Source organism: Salpingoeca rosetta, assembly GCF_000188695.1.
Source record: "Salpingoeca rosetta unplaced genomic scaffold supercont1.39, whole genome shotgun sequence".
Taxonomy (NCBI): Eukaryota; class Choanoflagellata; order Craspedida; family Salpingoecidae; genus Salpingoeca; species Salpingoeca rosetta.
The window spans coordinates 397,669-417,668 of record NW_004754895.1 but is presented as its reverse complement, the minus strand read 5'-3'; the positions used below and the strand labels follow the sequence as shown (position 1 = coordinate 417,668).

General features: G+C 57.2%; 5 protein-coding genes across 5 annotated transcripts in view; 2 read left to right on the top strand and 3 right to left on the bottom strand.

Annotated features, from left to right (window-relative positions):
* PTSG_11132 (serine/threonine protein kinase) overlaps nt 1-4,337 on the bottom strand; it is a gene marked incomplete at both ends in the record, with an annotated part of 4,648 nt that extends 311 nt beyond the window's left edge. Inside the window, 8 exons of the mRNA XM_004987996.1 lie at nt 1-633; nt 771-1,605; nt 1,850-1,933; nt 2,165-2,595; nt 2,848-3,018; nt 3,207-3,582; nt 3,862-3,954; nt 4,293-4,337. The exon at nt 1-633 is cut by the window's left edge and continues 311 nt beyond it. Coding sequence (XP_004988053.1) covers nt 1-633; nt 771-1,605; nt 1,850-1,933; nt 2,165-2,595; nt 2,848-3,018; nt 3,207-3,582; nt 3,862-3,954; nt 4,293-4,337 — 2,668 coding nt within the window. The remainder of the gene's footprint in view (nt 634-770; nt 1,606-1,849; nt 1,934-2,164; nt 2,596-2,847; nt 3,019-3,206; nt 3,583-3,861; nt 3,955-4,292) is intronic.
* A 242-nt stretch (nt 4,338-4,579) lies between these two features.
* Nucleotides 4,580-7,786, top strand: PTSG_11131 (uncharacterized protein). Its single transcript, XM_004987995.1, has 4 exons — nt 4,580-5,368; nt 5,615-6,375; nt 6,506-6,653; nt 6,930-7,786. Exons 1-4 carry the CDS (start codon nt 4,823-4,825, stop codon nt 7,128-7,130), a joined length of 1,656 nt encoding a protein of 551 aa, XP_004988052.1. The 5' UTR covers nt 4,580-4,822; the 3' UTR covers nt 7,131-7,786.
* Nucleotides 7,675-9,209, bottom strand: PTSG_11130 (uncharacterized protein). The gene is made up of 5 exons (XM_004987994.1): nt 8,964-9,209; nt 8,816-8,842; nt 8,545-8,618; nt 8,303-8,369; nt 7,675-8,108 (listed from the first exon to the last, which is right to left on the bottom strand). The coding sequence occupies exons 1-5, from the start codon at nt 9,009-9,011 to the stop codon at nt 7,905-7,907; spliced, it is 420 nt and encodes a 139-aa protein (XP_004988051.1). The 5' UTR covers nt 9,012-9,209; the 3' UTR covers nt 7,675-7,904.
* A 24-nt stretch (nt 9,210-9,233) lies between these two features.
* PTSG_11129 (AGC/PKC/IOTA protein kinase) lies at nt 9,234-13,852 on the top strand. The gene is made up of 9 exons (XM_004987993.1): nt 9,234-9,645; nt 9,847-9,882; nt 10,092-10,139; nt 10,265-10,333; nt 10,544-10,717; nt 10,954-11,122; nt 11,460-11,689; nt 11,995-12,102; nt 12,283-13,852. Exons 1-9 carry the CDS (start codon nt 9,268-9,270, stop codon nt 13,522-13,524), a joined length of 2,454 nt encoding a protein of 817 aa, XP_004988050.1. The 5' UTR covers nt 9,234-9,267; the 3' UTR covers nt 13,525-13,852.
* Nucleotides 13,853-14,289: 437 nt separating this feature from the next.
* Nucleotides 14,290-20,000, bottom strand: part of PTSG_11128 (uncharacterized protein) — a gene marked incomplete at both ends in the record, with an annotated part of 7,226 nt that continues 1,515 nt past the window's right edge. The window contains 8 exons of the mRNA XM_004987992.1: nt 14,290-16,044; nt 16,332-16,468; nt 16,653-16,823; nt 17,009-17,369; nt 17,564-17,619; nt 17,858-17,897; nt 18,066-18,247; nt 18,463-20,000. The exon at nt 18,463-20,000 is cut by the window's right edge and continues 60 nt beyond it. Of these exons, the coding sequence (XP_004988049.1) occupies nt 14,290-16,044; nt 16,332-16,468; nt 16,653-16,823; nt 17,009-17,369; nt 17,564-17,619; nt 17,858-17,897; nt 18,066-18,247; nt 18,463-20,000 (4,240 nt within the window). The remainder of the gene's footprint in view (nt 16,045-16,331; nt 16,469-16,652; nt 16,824-17,008; nt 17,370-17,563; nt 17,620-17,857; nt 17,898-18,065; nt 18,248-18,462) is intronic.

Genomic DNA, 20,000 nt, shown 5'->3' with positions numbered 1-20,000 from the left:
CAAAGTCGACGATGCAGCCGTTGTGCAGGATGTTGTGCGAGCGGATGTCGCAGTGACACAGATCGTTCTTCGACAAAATGAGGAGGTGTTCAGCCGCGGCCTCAAGCGCTTCCTGGCTGCCGATGCCCGTGCCCTTGGTATCTGCATCCGTGTCCTCAAGCGCCGGCTCACCGTTGATGCCCGTGCCCGTCATACGCTTCGATAGGTCGGGACAGGCAAACACGGGGCGTGACCGCTCGTGCACTTTCACCGTTTCCTCTGGATAGACGAGTTCCCAGCCCTTCCGTTCGTTGCTAGCCTCCTTGGCAGCGCCAATCTCGTGGCCGCCGCACACCTTCAACACCTCGCCGTTCACCAGTGCAACCGACACAGTCTCCTTGCCGCCTTTGTAAACGCGCATCTCGTATCTCGTGGCAACTTTGGCAGACCTTTCCCGTGCTGCTTCCGCTTCTGCACAATGACGCTGCTCCTCCTCACCGCTGTCTGCTGTGTCGGTCTTGGTGGCTGCCTTGGTGTGCTTGGGCACTGTTGCTGGTGTGGTGGGGGAACCTGCTGCCTGTGCATGCTGCTGCTGCCGCTGCCGCTGCCGCTGAGGCGGCGTTGGGCTCCTGCTTCGGCCTGCCTGCTGACGCGCTGTGCTGTGGATGGGCGGGCCTTCTTCTTGCCCGAATCAGAACGCCCGGTACCGCGTGTTTGTGACACCCTGGAGACACTGCGAGTCACGGGCCTGTCTCCCTTTGCCTCCTGACACACCACAACACCAGCTCAACTTCCTGGCTGCCGATGCCCGTGCCCTTTGGTATCTGCATCCGTGTCCTCAAGCGCCGGCTCACCGTTGATGCCCGTGCCCGTCATACGCTTCGATAGGTCGGGACAGGCAAACACGGGGCGTGACCGCTCGTGCACTTTCACCGTTTCCTCTGGATAGACGAGTTCCCAGCCCTTCCGTTCGTTGCTAGCCTCCTTGGCAGCGCCAATCTCGTGGCCGCCGCACACCTTCAACACCTCGCCGTTCACCAGTGCAACCGACACAGTCTCCTTGCCGCCTTTGTAAACGCGCATCTCGTATCTCGTGGCAACTTTGGCAGACCTTTCCCGTGCTGCTTCCGCTTCTGCACAATGACGCTGCTCCTCCTCACCGCTGTCTGCTGTGTCGGTCTTGGTGGCTGCCTTGGTGTGCTTGGGCACTGTTGCTGGTGTGGTGGGGGAACCTGCTGCCTGTGCATGCTGCTGCTGCCGCTGCCGCTGCCGCTGAGGCGGCGTTGGGCTCCTGCTTCGGCCTGCCTGCTGACGCCGCTGTGCTGTGGATGGGCGGGCCTTCTTCTTGCCCGAATCAGAACGCCCGGTACCGCGTGTTTGTGACACCCTGGAGACACTGCGAGTCACGGGCCTGTCTCCCTTTGCCTCCTGACGCTGACGCTGACGCTGCTGCTGCTTTCTTGGGGTTTTGGGCTTGGGCTTGGTTTTGCCTGTGGCTGTCTTTGTGCCTGGTGCCTGTGCGTGCTGCTGCTGCTGCGGCGGCGGCGGCGGGGACTCTAACTGGGCTGCTTCTTCCTTGTCGCTGCCATTCTCGTTAGGGTGCTCCTCAAGGGTGGAGAGACGGCCCTGTGTCAGGTGTGTGTGTGTGTGTGTGGTTGTGTGTGTGTCAGGTGTGTGGTTGTGTGTATGTGTGCGTGTGTGTGTGTGTAAGGTGAGTGGCATCGTTAATCGTTGAACGAAAGAAAGAAGACACATACACACGTACACAGGACATGTGTGATGTGATGAATGTGTTGCAAGCGAGCAAGAGGGCAAGAGAGCTAGAGGGCAAGAGAGCTAGAGGGCACGACATCACGCCTGCGACGGCTACCTGGGCAATGGCGGAAACCTTCTCGTAAAGCGCCATGTGCTCTTTGTCGACCAGCCACTTAATCACATGCCCAAGCCTGCTCAGCTGAATTCCACAGCAAAGAAATCCAAAATGTGAGCGCCATGTTCAAGCACGCACGACGGCATACTCTGGCCGACGTGCACCAACAACAACAACAGCGACAGCACAGATGCACGTGCACACACATGTGTCACACTCATGTGTGCGCAGGTACATGTGTCACACATACACACACATACACACACAAAATGCAAACACCCTCCAGCACTGTTCGCACATGCGATGGCAACTCACTGTGGTGTTGCCAAGTTTTGTGTAAAGGACACTGGGAAACACCTCGCGGCCGTGCACCTCGTCGCCCAGCGTGCACGCGTACACGGACACCTTATCGTTGCAGACGGTGATGGCAAAGGGAAACAAATACCCCTTCAAGTCACGCCACTTCGGCCCCGCAGACTTGATGGCCCGTGATGCGTACTCCAGCACCTGCGCCTTGGCAGCATCCTGAGTCTGCTTGCTGTCATCGGTCTTGAGCTCAAGCAACAACGGGTAGCAGAAGTAGTTTGAGGCCATTTGCACAACGTAGTCCGCTTGAACAGCGGGGTCGGCCTCAAACGACGCGTGGCTCTTGACATACACTGCTGCGTCAGCACACGCCTTGATCAGGGGCACGTTCATGCTGTCATTGAACCGCGTCTCTCGCTTCGGAACGTGAAAGCCAAAGTCTGCAGTGCGGTGAGCTTGACAGCGCAGTGTTGGTGTGTGAGATGCCCCTTCAGGCTTCGCGTACACACACGTACATGCATACATACACGATGCACAAGCGCTCTCACAAGCACAAATACGGCTTTTCACGCGTACAAACGGGTTCAGCGGCCATTCATCAGCACCGACACACATGCCACGTGCTCTCACAAAAAGGATGCTCACATGTACACGCACACAGCAAGCAAGCGCATGCTCGACAATGACCTTACCTGTGCTTATGCCCTTGTTGATTGCCTTGTGAAACCCCTCGTTGTGCATGTGCCAGTCCGGGCAGAGAAGCTCGGCAGAGAACGGCTGCGCGTAGACTGTTCTGTGCGCTGAGTCCGCGTCCTTCTTCCTCTCTTCGGCAGCGCTGCTGAGGGTTACGCTTGACTCCAAATCTGCCACGAACCACACCAAACAGCCAGGATGAGTCCAGTATGCAAGCAGCGTGGCAGCCAGCGAGCAAGACGCTCGCAACAAAAAAGTAACAGCAGCACAACACTCATGCACACACACACGGAGACGCATGCGCAAGCAACACACGCACATGCAAACACGCACACGAACGCGAGTGAGACAGGCGTACCGCGTCGAAACTGCCGCTGTTCTTCGGACAACCCTTTGCGCGTGACATCGTCAAGCTTCTCAAGGAAGCTGTTCACGTCGTCTAACGGCATCTGCTTCTTGTTGCTCACCAAACTGCAGATATCCTGAAGCAGGGCCTTGATGTTGTCCGTGAAGGGCTGCTTCAGCATGTTGGCGACGTATTGCTGTGCTCCATTTTTCTTTTGAGGTTCGTCACAAGGCGTGCCGATGTTTTCGATCCCATGCTTGCCGGCGATTGCTCGGATCCTCTCAGCGTAGGTGTCGTGTTGTTGGCCGGTGGCTGGCTGCGTGCCCTCTAAAATGGTCTTGTGCTGTTGTGTTGCTGCTTGCAAACATGCGCGCGCAAGAACGCCAGCCTGAAAGCAAGAAGGAGAAGGAGAAGGAGAAGGAAAAAGATACACAGCAGGTGCCCACAAAGTGAGATGTTATGGATGCTGTGCACGTAGACATTTTGGCGCCAAATGGGCGTTGATGATGCTTTCGGCCTTGAAAGCACGCACCACACACACAGGCAAATGCATACACATGCACATGCACATGCACATGCACATGCACATGCAGATCACCATACACGCGCCCTCTCGTTCTCTCGCCACACGTTTGCACGCTTGCACATCGGCGCAACAATAACCCACTTCGTTTGTCGACAGGCTTGTGAAGATGTCAGATCCTTTGGTTTTCGTCTTTTGAGAGGTGGACCCAGCGGCGTTGTTGCTTTGCACCGCTCCCTTGCATCGTGCATCATGTGTGTGTGTGTGTGTGGGTGCATCATGTGTGTGTGTGTGTGTGTGTGTGTGTGTGTGTGTGTGTGTGTGTGTGTGTGTGGCACACGCGTGTTGGCGAAGACATATGTGAGAAGTCAAAAAGCGCGCGCATTTGTGGTCGAGCACAGTGCTTCGACAACAAGGTGGCACTGGACCGTCACCATCGCACACACGCTGCGTGCGCTGCAAGACACGTTGAGTGTCATTCTCCTCACCACTTGCTCAGCCCTCAACCGCCCACTCGCGCCCCACGCTCTCTCTCTCTCTCTATCCTTCTATCATTCCGTCCGTGTTGGTCTCACCTGCACCTGTGCCGATGCGGCACTGCCGCTCTTCTCCTCTGGCATCTTGGTTGTCAGTGGTGGACTTGTTCGTTTCTTTTTTGAAATTCGTTCCAGGGAAATGAAGAAGGAGCGGAAATTGTTTATGATGTCCATGATTCCTCGGCAACGCCTCGCCACTGCTGCCTTGAAAGTTTGCCTTGATGGAACTTATGTAACATCATAATTTGTAGTGCGCATGGCACTGCTGTTTGTGTGTTTCGCCCGTCATCGCGCATCATCATCATCGCGCATCAATCAATCTGTGTTGTTCGTGTGCATTCCTTGCCTCCAAGCCAACGTTGCAGCACACAACCACCCGATACACAACACACAAACAACACACCGACCATCCATCACCCTCAGCGTAAGCTGAACAGATAAACCAGAGGGGATCCAACCACACTGCCAGTTGTAATCGTTGGCGCACTAACGTGTAGCTAACAGCACGGACCACAGAACAACACCAACAACAGAACACCAAGCAGAAACACCAACAGAACAGCGGCACCATGCCTGCGGATACCCATCATAACAATGACCCCTCAACCAGCCTGGCGTTGAAGTTGTTCTTCCTGGTGTGCGGCCTGAGCGTGTTTGCGCGTTCAGAGGCCGTGTTCATGCAGACGCAGATGTATGCCAAGTGCTTTGGGCTTGGCGACCGCTTCTACGCACTCGCCTCGTGCGCCATCTTCATGCCGGGCATTCTGGTGCAGATCATTCAGAACAAGTACGACGTGCTACACGACCTCAAGTACGGCACGTACAAGGCGACGACGACGCGGCTGCTTGTGGCGGTGCTGGGGTCCGTCGCCGCGCTCCTGGGCCTAGTCCTCGGCGCCTTTGAGAACATGAAGCTGGAGGGTGATCTTGGCTTCATCTACGCGCTCATGGGCGTTCTGGGCCTGGGCATCAGCATCAGCTTTGGCTGTTTCGTGCAGGTCATCACCATGTTCCCACCGAGCATGCACCCGTTCTTCTTCGTCGGCACCTATTCGCCCTTTCTCATCTTTGCGCCCATCAACATTGCGGTCCAGGACCTCTGCGTCAAAGACGAGGTGCGTGTATCGTGTGTGTTTGGGTGTGTGGTTTTGTGCGTGCGTGCGTGCATGCGTGTGTGTGTGTGTGTGTGTGTGTGTGTGTGTGTGTGTGTGTGTGTGTGTGTGTGTGTGTGTGCATTTCTCGCTCTCCCCCTTTTCTTGTCACTCTGTCTTGTCACTCTGTCACCCCCTTTTTCTTGTCACCCCCTCAACTCCTCCTTCTTCCTCCCATCCCTCCCCCCCCCCACACACACACACACCCAGGACGACCACTGGATGGTGCGCTGGCACAGCGTGTTGGTGTACTACTTGCTGGCAGCGTTTCTCACGCTGGCGGGCCTGCTGTGCTACTTTGGCATCGCAAAGCACCCGCGCGGCAAAGCCGTCTTCAAGCGCAAGGACGCCGAGCTCCGCGCTGCTCTTGTGCGGGCACAGCTGACCTCCGCCGATGACGACAGCACATACGGCAGCGTCAACAGGCGGACCAAAGACGGCAACAGCCAGCACACGCCGCTGCTGCCGGCGGGCTCGTCGGCGGTGAGCGGGGATGGCGCATCTGTGGTGGCGGGAACAACGCGAAGGCGCAGCAGCAGCATCAAGAGGGCGAATTACGGCAGCAGCAACAACGCAAGTGCAGACGTGGCCAGTCTCCACAACAACAGCAACAGCAACAATGGTCGTCACCACCATGGCAGTGATGATGAGGAGGCGGACAGCGATGTTGAAGACGGCAGCACCAGTGCCATGATGCCCCTCCTCAATGGCAGCAGTGGCAGCAGCAGCAGCAGCTCCGCACCACCGACATCGTCATCGTTCGGTAGACGTGACCACGGCAAGCCGTCCGCGGCCACGGTTGCAGATGCGCTGTCCACTGCGTCGTCGCACTACACCAACTGGGATATGCTGCGCATGTGTTGGAAGGAGATGACAGCGCAGCTGCTCATGACAGTGTGCTCCACCCTCGTCGCCTCGCTCTATATCAAGTTTAAGCCAACGCAATACGACGACCTCCCCACCCTCCTCCAGTGCGTGTGTGTGTGTGTGTGTGTGTGTGTGTGTGTGTATTCATGCGTGCTGGTTAATTCCACCCAACACCCTCCCACCATCACCTCACAACCCCCTCAACCCTCTGCTGTCAACTCACTCCATTGTCAGGTACGACTACTACATTTGCGGTGCGCTCGGCATCCTAACGACATCCATCGACGTTGTGCGCCGCGCCCTCACCTCCCGCATCATCCTCATCCTCTCCTTTGTCCGGCTCCTCGTCATCCCCTTTGCCATCCTCTACGCACGCGACGTGGTGTGTAGAAGATTGCGTGGCGTATGTTGTGTATGTGCGACTGCGTGGCATATGCTGTGCATGTGCATGCGCGCGTGTGTGTGTGTGTGTGTTGGCTGTACCACCCATGTGGATTGCGTGCTCTGTATGCGCGTGTGTGCGCGTGTGTATTGGATATATCACCCGCGTGATTGCGCGCTCTGTGTGTGCATGTGCCATGTTCCCTTCAGCTTCTCACACTTCTTCCCAACACCGCCCCCCCCCCAAATCTTACACCCACACATGCACAAATGACAGCTGCCGCGGAGCGACATTGGCGTGCTGGTGGTGAACGGCCTGCAGATGTATGTTGGCGGGGGCGTGTTTGCGCTCGCCTTCTCCCACGCGTCCAACCAGTTTGCCGCCAAACCAGACCGCACCAAGGCCTCCACCATCATGAACACGTGCTACTACATTGCAATGGCCATTGCGCTCGGCGTCTCCCTCGCCATCACTTAACCGCTCACACACACACACACACACACACACACACACACACACACACACACACACACACACACATGTGCCCAACTGTGTCTTCTCTGACACTGCAGCTGCAGCGATCGCTGACGTGTGCACATGATTCCCTCTTCACAACCCACCTGCCCCGCTCTCCTGTTTTGCTCTTGCGCCCTTCCCCCTCCTCCCCCTCCTCCCCTGCTCCTTTCTCCTCTGTCCATACCCCATCCCTCCACCACTAATTGACCATTTGAAGTTAGGTGTACCCTTTCTACTCTTCTCCCGTCCCTTTTGTGGCACGCGAAGATTTCTCGCTGTACGATTTCAACCTGATCTATTTGTATCTGTTACCCCATGCCCGCTCGCTGCATGTGTGTTGTGTTGTGCGTGTCTGTTGTGTGGTGTGTTGATTCCACGCACCTCTCTGTCCCTCTGTCACATTCTCCGTGTCGCGTGTTATTGCGCGAGCTTTCGCGCTCGTACTCAGCTGCTTTCTTGCGTGTGCAGGCGTTGCTTGCATGCACGCACCACTTGGAGCTTTGGCTTGTTTGGCTGTGACATGACGCTGTTGTCGCCTAGCAATGTACAATATATTGAGTGCCAAACTATGGCGACCCTGATCATGCAACGGCATCATCGCGTGTGTACAAAAAGCACAACACACACACACATGCTCACACAAAACACAAGCTACGTGTCAGTTAGACCAGGTATAATTAAGCGCTCAGGTGGCGACACAGTCACATTGCACGCATTGCCTTCTCTTGCCACGTGTCATTCGCTCTTCCCTTTTCCCTTTCCTTTTCCCTTCCCTTGTCCCTTCCCCTTCCCCTTCCCTTTGCCTCTGCCTCTGCCTCTGCCTTGCTCCTCCTCCTTCCTTTCCTCCTCAACTATCCCCTTCCCTTCGCCTTTGCCTTTGCCCTTTCCTCTGCCCGTCGTGCTCGGTGGCGGCACTGGCACCACCGATGAAGGTGTGGACTGTTGAGATGGAGCGTTATGTGGCATGTAAAGGTTGGTTGGTTGGCTTGGTTGGTCACGCGTCGCTGTTGATGGCATACACCATGTGTTGTTTGTTGAACAGGCAACACACACACACACACACACACAAACATATGTGCATGAACATGGATGTGCAGACAGACACATACGACACAGCCACCACAGTGACTTGCCAGCTTGTTCCATTTGGAGGAGGACGAGAAGATGCGCTGGTCTGGTGTAATCTCCTTTGGGCTTTGCCTTGCGTCGCACGCGCATACAGAGCACGGAAGCGGAGCGCACATACAGTGCACGAAAGCAGAGCACGTGAGCCTAAATCACAATCTCCACCACCACCACCACCAACAACAACAGCAGAAGCAAAGGCAGCAGCAGATGCAGCAGCACGCGGGAGCAAAGGCAGGAGCGCGCTCACAGGGTCGAGGTGAAGCCGAGGACTGCGTTTCCATAAGGCGATTCATTCAGAAACGTCGTCTCATAGTTGGCAATCTATCAGCACGCAATCAAGGCGCGTGTGGGAAACAAGATGCAAACTCTTGCACAAACAAAACCGCACAGCAGCTCAAACACCTTGCACAGACAGACACGCAGACACACAGACAGGCACGCAGACACATGCGCAACCACGCGCGCGCGAACACACATACACACACACACACACACACACACACACACACAATATTCACCTGAATGTCCAACTCCTCCAGGTTGTTCTGTCGTCGTTGTCGGCGCAAACACGCACAAGCACGCGAAAACACGTGAGCATGATGTCATGGCACACCAGCCACACTCAAAGCACACAGTGCACACGATGTCATTCGCCGTGCGTCCGACCTCGAGTTGACGACGGCGGTCCTCCAGCTCGCGAAGGCGTGAGTTCATCCTCGTGGTGGTGAAGGTGTCTCAGGGATGCGGAAGGCGCGTGTGTGCGTGTCTGTGCGTGCGTGTGCATGTGCGTGTGTATGTGAACGTGGCAGGCAGGAGTTGCTTCTTGTGGTTGTTGTTGTTGTTGTTGATTTCCGGGTTTGGCGCGACAACGAGTCCTGAAAAGTAGGTGAAGATATAGGTGAACTATCTGCGGCAGTTGCATTGTGGATGATCATAAAAAGATGCATGCAGATTTTCGGCAACCAAGACAATGGGAGGAGGAAGCAGGACAAGAAGAAGCAGCAAAGGTGACGCTGGTGGTGCAGGTGGGGACGCCGCTGCAGCAACACGACAGCCGAGACAAGCGGGTGGAGTTGGTGATCGCAGCAGCGGTAGTGCTCAAGGCAGCAGTCGAAAGCCTGGCGCTCGAAAAGGTCAACGTGACAGCGACAGAGGAGGAGGAGGAGGAGGAGAAAGAGACATGGCGCCGCCGCCAACATCGACAGTGGCGGCATCGCATGCTACGCCAAAGCGGTCGCCATGGCTGTCACCAGTGCGTGCGGCGTCCCGACTCTTGTCGGCCGTCAAACGCACTGGCAGTGCCACCCGCCTGCGGTCAGCAGACATCAAGTCCCCTGCAGACTACTCAGTATGCAGCTGCATGCCAGTGTGTGTGTGTGTGTCAGTGTGTGCGTGTGTGTGTCAGTGTGTGTGCGTGTGTGTGTGTGTGTGTGTGCTCTCGCTGTTTGTTCAGCGACGTGTTGTTGCCGCTGCTGCTGTCACCGTGATGTGCCACCGCTGTTGCTAAACTGTGCTTGTTTGGTGTATGATTTGCTGCTGGCGTCTGTAGGTGATTCGCACAATCGGAAAAGGTTCCTTTGGCGAGGTGAGGTTTTGGCTTGCTCCTATTCGGTACTGCAACCCACCACCATACATGCGCGTCCACACACACACACACACACACACACATGCACACACACACACACACAGTGCACACACACAGTGCACACACAGTGCACACACCATGCATGTGCACTTGGATGTTCTTCCGTCCACCTTTTTCTCTTCTCAAACGATTACCTGTGCTGCGGACAGGTGCTGCTGGTCGAAGCCAAGTCCAATAAGCAGAAATACGCAGTGAAGGTGTGAGAGAACCGTCGTCCTTGCGTGTCATGCGGCGTCATGCCACTGGTTTGCACTGTTTGCAGCAAAGTGGTCGTGCGCAGCACACACTATCTCACATGTGAGCGTGACGCGTCATGGTACAGATCATCCATTTGGACACCATGCAGGACCCAAACATGCTGGAACAAATTCGACAAGAGCGCGCAGTCCTGGTCAGTGCACGGCGTGTGGCTCGAATGTTGACACTGCTGCAATGCCCACTCACACATAAATACAACCATGCCCACACACATAAACACACCCACATACACACACGTACACGCACACACATATACACGTACACGCACACACATACACACACATACTTACACACACACACATACATACTTACACTCACTCACTCGCTCACTCGTCACTCGTAGGATGCGGCACGCGGGCACCCGCATATCGTGTGCATGCTGAGCTCATGGATGAGTGAACAGTGCCTGTATCTGGTGCTGGAGTACATCCGTGGGCGTGATCTGTTTGACACCATCCGCAGCCGAAAGCGACTGCCCAGCCCGCAGGCCGCGCGTTATGTTCTACAGATGGCCATGGTGATTTCCAAGCTGCACCGTCACGCAATGTGTTGTGTTGGGATGGTGGTGCACTGCAGCGCGTTAGGCTGCTGTGGTGGCAATGGCATGTCTTCCTCAGCTGCGTCTGCTGTAACTTATGTGAATGCTCACGCACACACACACAACACAACACAACACAACACAACACAACACAACACAACACAACACAACACAACACAACACAACACAACACAACATACGCGCATGTGCGACAGGCGTTGGAGTTTCTTCATCAGAAGCAGATTGTGTTTCGCGACCTGAAACTCGAGAACGTTCTTGTGAACCATTCCTCTGACAGCATCCTGCTCACTGACTTTGGACTGGCCAAATTTCTGCCTTCCTCGGGCCGCACATCAACCATCTGCGGCACTATTCAATACATGGGTATCAGTTGCTGTCGCTGTTGGTGTGCGTGTTGCCGTTGTCGTCGTCATTCACGTGTGTGTACATGAATGTGTGTATGTATGTGTATATGTATGTGTATGTGTATGTGTGTGTTTCCTTGAGCTGTCCTGTGTGGTCAAATGTACGAATCCCTATCACCACACCCCGCAGCAAGCCACAATCCACATGTGTGCCCAATTCACCATCTCTCTCGCTGCAATCCTGTTCACGACCACACTCTCCACTCTCACTTAAGCACTCTCACCATCCCCTCCCAACGCACCACCTCCATCCCAACTCACCTCTTCCATCCTCCTCCACCTCCATCCACCACCAGCACCGGAGCTGTTGCGGGAGGAAGCGTACGGCACGCCCGTCGACTGGTGGTGTCTTGGCGTTGTCTCCTACATCCTTGTGTGCGGCCGCTACCCGTTCTCCGCGGGCATTGATGCGCTTCGCTACGACCACAGCGCCCATGACCGCATGATCATGGCACGGCGGATTGACGAGTGCGATCTGCCCTTCCCGTCGTTTGTTGACTGCGCCGCCGAGGTCGTCATTCGCAAGGTATGGTACTCATTTTGTGTTGTTCGTACTTATTGTGTGTTTGGTGTGTCATGTGCTTGTTTGCACCTGTGTGCGTGTTTGCACCTGTGTGCGTGTTTGCACCTGTGTGCTTGTTTGCACATGTGTGCTTGTTTGCACATGTGTGCGTGTTTGCACATGTGTGCGTGTTTGCACCTGTGCATGTAAACGTTGCGTTGGTGGCTTCGCTATGCGATTCATGGCGTTGGTTTGCCATACCTCCGCCTCCCTGACCCTCAAACCTTCCGTCCTGGCCGCCCCTGCATATTCTCCTTGGCCAACAACAGCTGATGGATCCTGCACCCGCGGATCGCATCTCGTCCTACAGCCACCTCGAGCCCATGAGGTGGTTTGATGGCGTCAGCGTCGCCCCAATCCACACCGACCAGACACAGGTGCGCGGAAGACATGATGCTGGTGGTTGTTGAGGTGACGCTCGTGTCTCTTGGTTGATGTCATCGTGTCCGTCGTACAGTCGTTCTTACACACACACACACACACACACACGCACACACACACACGCACGCACACACACACACACGCACACACACACACACACACACCTGGTACCATAGGTGTCGTCGGAGCCGCCCTCCCCTGTGGAGAAGAAGAAACCAAACGGTCTGGAGGGATTTAGCGGCTCATACCTCGAGTACCTCATCGCAAACACCGCACACAACGGCGATGGTGATGGTGATGGTGATGGTGGCGGCGGTGAAGCCACAACGTCTGCAGAGACACACGGCACAACGACAACCAACTCCACAGATGAACACCAACAGCAACAATTACAACAGCAGCAAAAGGACACTCAAAGCGCCAACACAGCGACACCAACGAGTGACAAGACAGAAGACATCGATGTCGACGACGACGACGATGATGATGAGGAAGATAATGAAGAGCTGCGAGCCCACTTTGCCAGCGCTCAACTCTCACACAACAGCAAGCACGAGGCTGTTCACGCCCGCAGCGCTGCTGCTGCTGATGATGATGACGATGATGATGATGGCAGAAGCACTGGCCAGCTGTCGAGCACGGTGACCACGGGCCGCGTGTCACCAGTGGTGCAGCGACAGCGGCGGTCGGATGCGATCGTCGTGGAGGGGAAGCCTGAGGATGGGAAGCAAAGTGCAGGCAAAGACGAGCAACAACAGCACAGTGAACAGCAACAACAGCACATTGAACAGCCACAACAGCACAGCGAACAGCAACGCAGCCAGCAGAAGCCACAGAAGCAGGGTGACGATGGCGATGCTGATGACGATGAAGATCTGTTTGCAATGTTGCAGCGGTTCAAATCACACCAGAAAATGGCAACGCCCGCCATCATTGCACACGAGGACAGCGCACGGTCAGGTTCGACCAACACCACAGCTGAGAACGATGCGCACAACGGCAGCCACCGCGCTGATGACGGTGATGATGGTGATGATGTGGATGACCAGAATGAAGGGGCAGTTGTTGAGCGCACACCGAGCGCCCGCGATGCCCTGTTTGACGTGATTGTGGAGTACCAGAAGCGGCAGTACAACGACCAGCGCAGCAACTCCGACGACTCCATCATCGTCGCCAGCATCATGGTCAATGACAAATGCACCAATGCAAAGGGCAGCCGTGATGGTCGCCATGCCAATGGCAATGGCACTCCCAAGCACGAGAATGGCAGCCAACGAGACGGCCACAGCCACGACGGCGTCAGCACCAGTGCACCAGCACCACCAGCACCACCGACACCACCACACGGCCTCGATTGCGATGGCGGCGTTGACGGTCACGACGATGACGCGTGGAGTAGCGTGAGCGACCTTCTCTAGCGCAATCAGGAACATGTTCTTTGGTGGCTGGTCGCCGTTCCGTGACCACAGCCGTCTGCATTTGTGTTGCCCTTGACGACAGCTTGCTCACTTGCTCGCTTACTTGCTCGCTTGTACAAACGATCTTTCGTTGCGTGCACGCACTCACGTGGATCCATCCCCTTTGCAAGCAAGCCATGAACACACACCCCCCCTCCCCTTTCCTCTCTTTTTCTTCTCTTTATCTTCTGCTCGTGGTGGTGACTTTGCTGTTCGCTGGTCGTTGTTCATACGTTACCCACAACATGGTGAAGCGGGGAATGTCAGAGACATGATGTGTGCATAAAGGAGGGCTGCCAGTACACAAAAGACACAAGTGAAAGACAAGCGAAAGGGTGTGGTTATCTGCACGTGTGCAGGAGTGAAGCACAACAGCTATTCTTCTCATCAGTCGAAGCGAAAGAGTGACATGATAAGCTAAGTAGTCAAACAGAGCCAGTAACCGCACGTGCTACGTGCAACAAACAATCAAGGGCAAAGCAGAAATGATGCATGCAGAAGAAAAACAAAAACAAAAACAAAGCCAGAAACAGTGTGTACAACAATGCGAGCGCACACACAACGAAAGCACGCATCCACACGACAACGTTTCACACACACACACACACACACACGCACACACACACACACACACTCTCTCTCTCTCTCTCTCTCTCTCTCACTCTCACTCTCACTCTCACTCTCACTCTCTCACACACACTCACACACAGTCGTCTGGTTCCTTGTTTACTTGAAGAAGCTGGAGAGGGCGCGGAGGTGGATGGGCGTGGTGGGCCGTCCAGCCGGCAGCGACAAGTGCGCCAGGTCGTGTAGCTGCTGCACAACAAATGCCAGCACCTTCGACTCGTCGTCCTGGTCTGGTGGGAAGTCGCGCGGGGTGACGTCGGGCGTGATGGCGTCCAGAGGCGCTCGCTCGTGCCACAGCATCGTCACACGGTACCACGCCCTCTCCGTCAGCGTGTACAGCGCACACGCGCGCAGGCGGCACCGCGCGTCCGTCCCTGCGCCGTAGTACCCGCCCACATTCAGGAACATGCGGGGCTGTGGCCGCGTGTTGCCCTGCAGCAGATCCAGCCGCAGCGGCACCAAATCACGCTCCTTCCCGTTCCCGTTGCCACCACTGCCGCTACCACCGTTGCCGTTGCCACTGTTGCTGCTGTTGTTGTTGCTCGAGCGGTGGCGGCGGTGCGCGGACGGCGCCTTGCTCGTTGTCCTGCTCAAGTTCTTGTACTTGTCCAGCATCGCAGACTGCTGGCGACGTGGGGCAGAACCGAAGTTGCCGAGCGCGTTCACTGCGCTGCTGCTGCTGCTGCCGCCACTGCGTCGCGACTGCGGACCACCAGCGCTGCCAGGCCGACCACGCCCCTGCCACTGCTTCTGTTGCTGCTGTTGCTGCTGCCGTTGCTCGTGCTGGCGTCGCTGCTGCTGCTGCTTCTTGTACGTCTCCCTCTGCTCCTCCATCAGCTGCTGCAGCCGCCGCTGCTTTGAGGGCGGCAATGGCGCCGGCGCGCGATCAAGCGTCACCCCTTCGTCGTGCTCAAACAGCACGCACGTGCACGACACGAGGAACCCGGCCTTTGGCTCCGACGCGGGCGGCGGAGACGGCTGCAGGTGTGGCTGGAAGGCCGTCGCTGCTGCCTCAGCGCGCGGCCCAACACCGCACAGCACAATGTGGACAGGGCACTTGAGGCGCCGCACAACGAGCGTGAGCACCTCGGCAGTCGCCCTGGCACCATCCACAAGCGTCTCGCCATCACGGATCTGCGTAAAGTGCAGGTCAAAGAGCGAGCCGTGCCGGTCGGTCACGCACACGACAATGGCGTCGGGCAGCACCACGTACGCGCAGTGCAGCAGATACAGGGACGGCTTGAAGGACAGCCGCGTGCCGAGGGCAACCACCCAGTCTGCATCCAGATCGGTGGGCGCAAGCTGCAGCATGGGCTTGTGCGCAGCCAGATGCCTCTGGCTCAGGAGGTACATCTCGTAGCACGCGGCGTCAAGGCCCGCGTTCGGGTGCATGTACATGCGCTTGTTCACCATGAGCGAGTGCGCGTGTGCGGACAGCGACATGGTGGTTGCCGGGTTGGAGAACGCATCTGGCCACACGCCATCCTCCGACAGCACCAGCAGCACCACGCGGTCCACAGGCTGCCCCTGCCTTTCCAGATCTTCCTTGATGCACTCCACCCCGCGCGTGATTGTGGGCGCGTCGGGCGTATACGGCACCACCGTCAGCGTGCCCAGCTCGCGGGCAGCATACGCGTGCACCAGGCGCTGCACATACCACTCGGCCGTGTGGCGGTGCGCGGGCGAGCACCTGTACAGTGGCACCACCACCCAGTCCTTGCGGTGGGCATGGGGCCGCAGACCAAGGTAGTGCCACATCTTTGGTGCAGCGGCACTGACAGTGAGCACGGCGTCGCGCTGCCTCAGGGGCGCCACCGTCTTCACCGCCAGCTGCGGCGCATGTAGCGGCCGCGCCTGGTGTTGGGTGGGGAGAACAGGGGGACAGAACGGGGACAATGACGTGAGGACATGTGGGAGGGCACTGCCAATGCACTTTGCATGTGTGCGTGCGTGTGCGTGCGTGTGCGTGCGTGTGCGTGTGTGTGTGTGTGTGTGTGTGTGTGTGTGTGTGTGTGTGTGTGTGTGTGTGTGTGTGTGTGTGTGTGTGTGTGTGTGTGTGTGTGTGTGTGTGTGTGTGTGTGGCCTTTGCGTGCTTTGTATGCATGAAAGCCTTGATGGATGAATGTCAGTTGGTTGCTCACCTCAGGAAGCAATTCTGCCAGCGGCAGCATGCCGGCAATTGTATTGCGACCATCTTTTGTCAGCGCCGTGAGCACGCGTGTTGTCATGGTCGCGTCCATGCTCGACACATGTTTCGGCACAGGCTGCTTCGGGTCAGCTGCACCGAAAAGAATTTGGAAGGAGAAGAGGGCGGGGAAAATAACGGTTTGAAGGTGAACGGTGGGCAACTTGTAAGGGGTTCACAACGAGGACTGCAAGTGACAACAGTGGTGGGATGATTCCAACACACACACACCCACACACACACACACACACACACGTGCACACACACACAGCCTCACCTGGAATGGGGGCCTGCTGCTGTGCGTGGTGCATGTAGTATGTGACGAGTGGCTGCTGGTCGCAGAGCTGAAGGGAGCAGCTTGCCTCAAGGGTGATTGCAGCCGCACGCTCCATCGCATCGCCCGTGGCACTGACTGTCGTTGACAGCTGGGCTGTTGGGCGGCGCACGTCTGTATGATGAGAGAAGTGGTTCAAGCGAGTGGATGGAGCGTGTGAGAGCACGTCTCATGTGCTGACTAACAAGATACCAGGGCACACGCATGATAAGCATGCAAGCACACACACACACACACACACACACACACACACACACACACACACACACACACACACACACACACACACGAACGCGTACATTGCAAGAAGACGAGCAGATGGGCGGACGCCGGGCTGGGCTGCAGGTGGGGCGCAATTGTGGCGGTTGACTCAAGCGCGTCTGTCTTGTCGGTGTACTTGGCGTTGAGGACAAACCCGGCTGGGGAGGGCGAGTTGGACGCACCATCGTGTGGCACTGCGCTGAACAGGCTGTTGGGAGCAGCAAACAGCGAAGATAGCGACGCCACAGCAGCAGGCGAATTCATGACAGTCGCTACGTTACTGTCTTCGTCGTCACCATCCTCACGCTCCTTTGCTGCTGTTGCTGCCGCCGCTGTTGGGGGCCTGGACCACGAGTCCTTCATGGCGTCCGGAATGGTGAAGAACGATGGCGAGGGCGGCTGCAGACCAGAGAGCGCGCAACAAGGAGAGAAAGGAGGTGTAGATTGAGATGGGCATGCGCAAGCGAGTCAGCAAATGAATGTGTGAGAAACAACACGTATGCATAAGCGTGCGAGTACGTATGTGTGTGTGCGTGGTTGTGTGCGTGGTTGTGTGCGTGTTGATGAGTGCACGGCTGGATGAGACAGCGCACCTTTGGGCGAATGTGGAGGTTGTAACCGGGCGCCTTGGTTGGCTCCTCGTATTCGCCTGGTCACGTGATGCAACGCAAAACTTCAAAGGTGAGCTCGTGACGGTGGTGGTATCACAGCGGACGATAGGGAACAAAGAATGTGATGATTCTTGCATACAGTGTCAGAAAAAACAATCCTTCCACACACACACACACACACACACACACACACACACACACACACACACACACACACACAAACACACACACACACACACAGCAGAGCACATGACGGCAGAAAGCACGTCACCGAACCTGTGCCTGGCGGTGTCCACGTTGGCGGGCCCTGACACGGCTGGATTGATGGGATGCACGGCGTATGGAGCGAGGAAGTTAGCTCAACGAAACCTAAACCACACGTATTCGCACACGCGCACACACGCACACACGCGCACATGCACGTAGCACCAGACAAACACACAAACACACACAAACACACACAAACACACACAAACACACACACCTTGATAGCGAGGGGCTTGTAGGCGGGAGGAACGGGGAACTTGGTGGTGCCGCCAACAGCGAGCGGGGCGAGGGAGGCGGCAAAGGGCGGTGATGACGGCGTGCCCGGCAGCACCAGCGCAGAATCGCCATCGTCGGCCGCCGCCGCCGTGCTGGTCGCGGTCGTCGCATACGCAGAGGAGGCTGCCATTGAGATGGGGGACGTGGGCGAAGCGTGAGAAAGGAGACTGAAGGCAACACACACACACACATACACACACACACACACACACACACCACAGCGTCACACGCACACACACACACACACGCACGCACACACACACACACACACACACACACACACACACACACACACCACAGCGTCATGCACACACACACACATTACACGGGGAACGCACTTCGCAAGAGGGACTTGAGGGTGTCCTGGTCGTCATACGGCGGCGTGAGCAGATCAGATGCCGCCCGCTTCCCACCACTAGTGGTGGCGTGGCTCGAATGAGACAGCACAGTACCACTGCTATGATTGTGGTGGTGACCCTGGTTGCTGCTGCTTGTGCCGACAACAGCGGCTGCTGTGCTCATCATCGCTGCCGCCAATGCCGCGTCGCGGGTGCTGCTGCTGCTGCTGCTGTGATGCCCTTGTGGATGTGTCGACGGAGCCATGTTCGTCGCGTGTGCTGGTCCATCATCAAGCTGCTTCGGGCGCTTCATATCCGACGTTGAGGCTGATGCATCCCCACTTCGCTTCGCCTGCGATGACGCTGATGCTGCTGTTGCTGATGCATGTGTCGTGGCGTGCCTGGATCGTTCTGAGGAACCACCAACACCAACACCGGTAGCGTGTGCTGCATGAGGGGAAGTTGTGGCCACATCACTTCCATGCCTGACACTGCGCGCACGCCTGCGGGCACTTGCCGACCGCGAACCAAACTTGCTCTTCAGCAGCGACAGCACAAATCTGCTGCAGGTTGCCTTATGCTTCGTCTGCCGGCCCCAGGGGAGCTTGAGCGGCGGTGGCGGCGGCGCTGCCCGCTGTGCACCGCGCAACCCAGCGCGTGAACCATGCGGATACTTGCTCGGGGGCAGGTGCCGCGATGCCCCGTGCGTCGACGACGACGACGACGACGACGACAGTGAGGATGACGGAGCGTGCCGCGCTGGCGTGGGGCGGAGATTGAGGTGGGAGTAGTCGAGTGTGTTGAAGCGCTGGTTGAGGCTGGTCAAGGTGGTGAGCACGTGGCCAGGCACAGCACACGTGTTTGCAATTGCCCGCTGCCACATCTCCTCGGCATATGCAGACACGCGCGTGCACCCGTCACCGTCAATCTCCGCTGCATCATCTGCGTCACTGCCATCCCCGTCAGCTGCATCGCCACACCCAGCGCCGCACGTGCCGGATACTGCTGCCTTTGCTGCTTTTGCTGCTTTTGCTGCGCGCGAATGTGCTTTGCTGGCGGTGGTGGCGGTCGTGTCGCTGGTGTGACGCGGTACAACCAGCAGCCGCTCCGGGTACACGCCAGCAACGCCGTCCAGGCGAACGCGCACGAGATGAGCAGGTGCAGCGTCCACCGCGCTGGCAAGGTGGGGCGCAACCCGCTCCCACGCAGCCACACACGCGGGGCGAGGGTACGTGAATGGCAGTGCTGCTGCTGCTGCTGCTGCTGCTGCTGCTGCTGGTCGTGCTGAGGACAATGGCAGTGGAGATGTGGAGTTGCCTTGGTGCGGGCGTGGGTGGGTGGCAACAGCAGCAACACCAGCGGTGTTGTCGCTGGCGTCGTTGTCGTCGTCGCAGTCGCTGATGCTGCCGCTGCTGGTTGGCCGCGGCGGGTGCACCAGCTCGCACACATCGCCCGTGGGCACGAGCCGCGCATGTGTATGTGCGGCCACATCGTAGTCTGGTGCAGATAGCAGCTGGTATGGGTTGGTGACCGCTTGC

Coding starts and splice junctions, on each gene's coding strand:
- PTSG_11131 (XM_004987995.1), top strand. CDS start 4,823: ATGCCTGCGGATACCCATCATAACAATGACCCCTCAACCAGCCTGGCG. Junction 5,369..5,614: donor ACCTCTGCGTCAAAGACGAG/GTGCGTGTATCG, acceptor ACACACACCCAG/GACGACCACTGGATGGTGCG. Junction 6,654..6,929: donor TCCTCTACGCACGCGACGTG/GTGTGTAGAAGA, acceptor CACAAATGACAG/CTGCCGCGGAGCGACATTGG.
- PTSG_11130 (XM_004987994.1), bottom strand. CDS start 9,011: ATGAACTCACGCCTTCGCGAGCTGGAGGACCGCCGTCGTCAACTCGAG. Junction 8,619..8,815: donor TGGAGGAGTTGGACATTCAG/GTGAATATTGTG, acceptor GCGTGCTGATAG/ATTGCCAACTATGAGACGAC. Junction 8,370..8,544: donor CTCGGCTTCACCTCGACCCT/GTGAGCGCGCTC, acceptor GTGCGACGCAAG/GCAAAGCCCAAAGGAGATTA.
- PTSG_11129 (XM_004987993.1), top strand. CDS start 9,268: ATGGGAGGAGGAAGCAGGACAAGAAGAAGCAGCAAAGGTGACGCTGGT. Junction 10,718..10,953: donor ATGTTCTACAGATGGCCATG/GTGATTTCCAAG, acceptor CATGTGCGACAG/GCGTTGGAGTTTCTTCATCA. Junction 11,123..11,459: donor CGGCACTATTCAATACATGG/GTATCAGTTGCT, acceptor ATCCACCACCAG/CACCGGAGCTGTTGCGGGAG.